This window comes from Vigna unguiculata, chromosome 10 (assembly GCF_004118075.2).
Source record: "Vigna unguiculata cultivar IT97K-499-35 chromosome 10, ASM411807v1, whole genome shotgun sequence".
Lineage (NCBI taxonomy): Eukaryota > Viridiplantae > Streptophyta > Magnoliopsida > Fabales > Fabaceae > Vigna > Vigna unguiculata.
The window spans coordinates 16,665,316-16,669,422 of NC_040288.1; the positions used below are offsets into that span (position 1 = coordinate 16,665,316).

General features: G+C 31.5%; 1 protein-coding gene across 1 annotated transcript; it reads left to right on the forward strand.

Annotated features, from left to right (window-relative positions):
• Window positions 1–1,650: 1,650 nt before the first annotated feature.
• LOC114165299 lies at window positions 1,651–3,098 on the forward strand. The gene is made up of 4 exons (XM_028049951.1): window positions 1,651–1,794; window positions 1,856–2,117; window positions 2,237–2,431; window positions 2,521–3,098. The coding sequence occupies exons 1-4, from the start codon at window positions 1,651–1,653 to the stop codon at window positions 3,096–3,098; spliced, it is 1,179 nt and encodes a 392-aa protein (XP_027905752.1).
• The last annotated feature ends 1,009 nt before the right edge of the window (window positions 3,099–4,107 follow it).

The following is a 4,107-nucleotide window of genomic DNA, read 5'->3' on the forward strand; positions in this document are numbered from 1 at the left end:
AAACAGTTAGCTTCCCTTACCTGTTATCCTGTTTAGACAACTTTATAAACGTCAACGCCTTAAAAACGTCAACACCTCTAACTCCACAGGATGCTCTATGCGAACAGAGAAACTGATCGGTCCAATTTGAAGAGCTCGCCGAGAGGATCAATCCTACGGTCTCGGTTCTTCAATCAGACGACCAGAGAGACAGAACCTCTAGAGAGAAGTCAAAGAACTCTAGAAAAGTGGTTTCTAGAGAGATGGTGTGTTTTCAATCAGACGAACAGAGAGACAGAACCTCTAGAGAGAAGTCAGAGAACTCTAGAAAAGTGGTTTCTAGAGAGATGGTGTGTTTTAAAATAATGAAACTCGTTTATAACAATTCTATTTATACTAAAATCAAGTCTCACTATTTTTAAACCACTATCACTTTTAAAACGCCATTTTCTAGGGTCTTACATTTTTACTATTTTTAAACCACTATCACTTTTAAAACGCCATTTTCTAGGGTCTTACATTTTTTTTGTAACACCCCTCTTAATCAAGAGGGCCGTGTCAGGTCTGCAGACCAATACACCCCAACCCCTCGCCCCAAGTGTCCCCCCACTTCGCAAGGCAGGTTGTTGTCAGTGGGTATCGAACCCCTAACCTGACCTTTAACACCCTCTTAACAAGAGAGATGTCAAGTGGGGGGACACTTGGGGCGAGGAGTTGGGGTGTATTGGGCTGCAGACCTGACACGGCCCTCTTGATTAAGAGGGGTGTTACATGTTATCTATATCTAAATCAATTAAATGAAGCTAAAAAATGTAAATGATAAATTTCTAGTTTTTTTATATATTAGTTTAGTTTTATTTTTTATAAATTAAAATATCTATAATCCTAATTTTTAAATTATGAAACCAAAAACATTTGAGCATATAAAGTTGGAAAAAATAACAAATATTTTAAGAAGGTAAAAAACATTACATATATCTATATCGTTATACATATAAGAGATACATACTTTTATATCTATTTTTTTTAATTAAATAGTTTTATCTTTAATAAATAAAATTACTTTTTTTAATTTATTAAAATGAATAATTGAATGTCGTTTACTAAAAAAATAAGTACATTATTGTCGTATCTAACAATGCTCGATCAATTATTTTCAACATTATTACAAAAAACATAATTTTTATATTATATTATTTTGATAGGTTGTCAAGTACGATCTGACCAAATCTAAATTTAATCTAGTCTATCTTGATCTTTGATTTAATCTAACTAAAAATTTGAATTGAAAATTTGGATTAAATTATTCATATCTAAAAATCTTGATTTAAAGAATAAATATCTGATCCATATAATATATAAAATTTGGATTAGAGTGAAATTTAAATCCATCAAAATAAATTTGATATTTAATAAAATGAATTTTAAATTAGTTGGATGGGAGCAGGAAATAAAAAAGATTTATTTTTTTGGCCAAACCTACGAGTTCGATAGTGTTTATAAGGCATTTCACTGAGAGTAGTTCATCATATTTTCTCTTCCTAAAGTTTCATTTCGAAGGTTGTCATTTGTGTATTTGATCGTGATTCTTATAGTCCCCTGTATATGGATTAATTCGGTAGTTCTTTTGTGAATCGATACTTCTTGAACGCATTCAAAGGTGTGGTCGCGATGACTTGTGCGAGGGGTAATGTTCCTGAGACTGTGATTGCCTTCATTGTCGATCGATATCTATCTCGCAACCAATTCTCCCAAACGCAGGCCACCTTTCGCAACGAAGCTTCGATACTCCTCGCCGATTCACCAGCAAACGAGGTACTCACGCTAATCTTTCAATCTTTTTGTTTTTATCATGTTTCTTTCAATTTTTCACAAGATGAGTTGGCTTTCAAAGAATTTGTTGACTTTGGAGGGGATTGTGGATCAGTATATATATATGAAGAAACAGAACAATTTGCTGGATAAAGAAAATGTCATGTTGATGCAAGAGAAACACAGAATCCAAATGTTGTTGCAAGATTTGCAGAATGTTGTTGACAGTTTCAATGCAAGATCATCACCCTTGTCCAATGCCGCAGCCATGATTCAAAATTCCGCGGTTCTGCCTCCAATGCAAAATTCTAAAAGAAATATTCCAGGTAGTCACTTTTTCTTGTTGTTGATGAATTAGGATATGGTTATTGTTGATTTTTTTTTTTTTCATTTGAGTTCTTTCCATCTTTAACGTATGGATTTATTTTTTCCTATTTTTTGTTAGTTGTGCCTACTGGCATCGTTTTTCCTATGCAAAACACAATGTCAGTGACACCTACACCCATGGACAATATAAGCTTGTCATCACCTATGATCAGAATGCTTGACAAAAAGAGGAAAGATATTCCAACAGTAGATGAGTGTAAAGTTGCAAAGAAACCACGTGGTAGACCACCTGGTAGTAAAAATCAAGTCAAAGGTATATAATTCTTTATCATTCTATAAAAGGTATACACAGTTTTCATATGCAATCAATTATTTTTTTACATACTTTATGCTCATTTATAGGTATAAACACATTGCTACCATCTCCTAGTAACAAAGTAGATTTTGGATCCTCTTCTACGTCAACTCAGTCACTGGTAGGGAATTCTGCTCTCCGAGGATCACTGATTTCAGCTAATTCAGTTTCCAGAACACTCCCCATAACCCATTCAATTCAATCTGATGCACACGTGTCCCTATCTGTATCTTCTGATGTAGCCCAGACCACTGAGATTTCTCCTACTGCAGCCTGTAATGGGGAAGTCATTACTCCTTGTTACAATGTGATTTCAGCCAATGGAGTTATGGTTCAACCTGAAAAGCAAATGGTTTACAGAGAAGACAATAATGACATTTCTCCCATTGAGCCACATAGTGATCAAACAAATAACGGGGATTCATACAAGACAAGTACAGGGACATTGGACAAGCCACTTGGAATTCCTACTTCTCAGTCTGAGTCTGACAAGGACAGAGACATTTGGGCACAACTAGGATTGGACGACATTGATTTTTCATCCTCTGAAGAAGATGACTCATTCACTAAAATGATAAGAGATATAGAAATCATGAATGAAAATGCTTCTGACCAACTAGCTTAAGTGTATGTTTTAATTTGAAATCATTTTTGTAATTTAGTGTTTCCATCTCACATTCGCATTCTTTTGACATAGTGGACCTGTAGTCGCTCTAAATATGGGATTTGCAGTTTCCAGTAGGAACAAGTCAATTAAAAACTCCATTTGAAATACTGTAGTGAAAGTTTATGTTAATAAATTAAATTTCAGATTTTGCTCCAAGCCGTTAATAGTGTATTGTTGTTTTCTTTCAAGAATAGAACTAGAGTTTACTTTCTCATGTGTGACTTTGGTAGATGTTTATAGTTAAAAAAACTATTCAACAATAGATTCCAATTTTGTACAACTAAAAGAATAAAAAAAAATATTATTCTCTCCAACAATTTGATAAAATTAATCTTATAATGATAAGCCTTGTAACCATTAAGTCAATTTCAAAATACATCGATATTGGTCCTAATAATTTTGGACACAATGTAGGAATCACATAATCTAATGAAAGTCGGTTATGTTGCTCTTATTGTTTTAGTGTTGCAAAGTCCTAATACAAGTGTTAATTTTTTAAAATTATAATTCTGTTGTATAGTTTTGTGATTTTAGTTTGTAATTGTTTTGAAACTATATTGACATTTCAATTAAAATTTGATAAAATTTTTAATGTGATTTGTTATGCCTATTCATTGCAGTATGTTTTTCATTTACTTTTTATGTATAATTTAATAATAACAAATTAATGTATTGAAATATGTATCATAGTTTACAAATTGGATTTTTGTATTATTTTAAATAAATAAATCTAAATATTTAAAAGGATTAAGGTAGTCATGAAAAAATAATTAATTGATTAAGTTACAATTTTTCATATTTTACATCTTTGTTTCAAATTTATAAATTTAATACTTGTTTGAATTATAAAGATATTAAATATTGAGTCATTTTTTATATAAATAAATTATTAATTCCTCTTAATATATAGATTAACAATATCTTTTAAAATTTTATTATATAATATTTAATTAAGATATGCATGAGT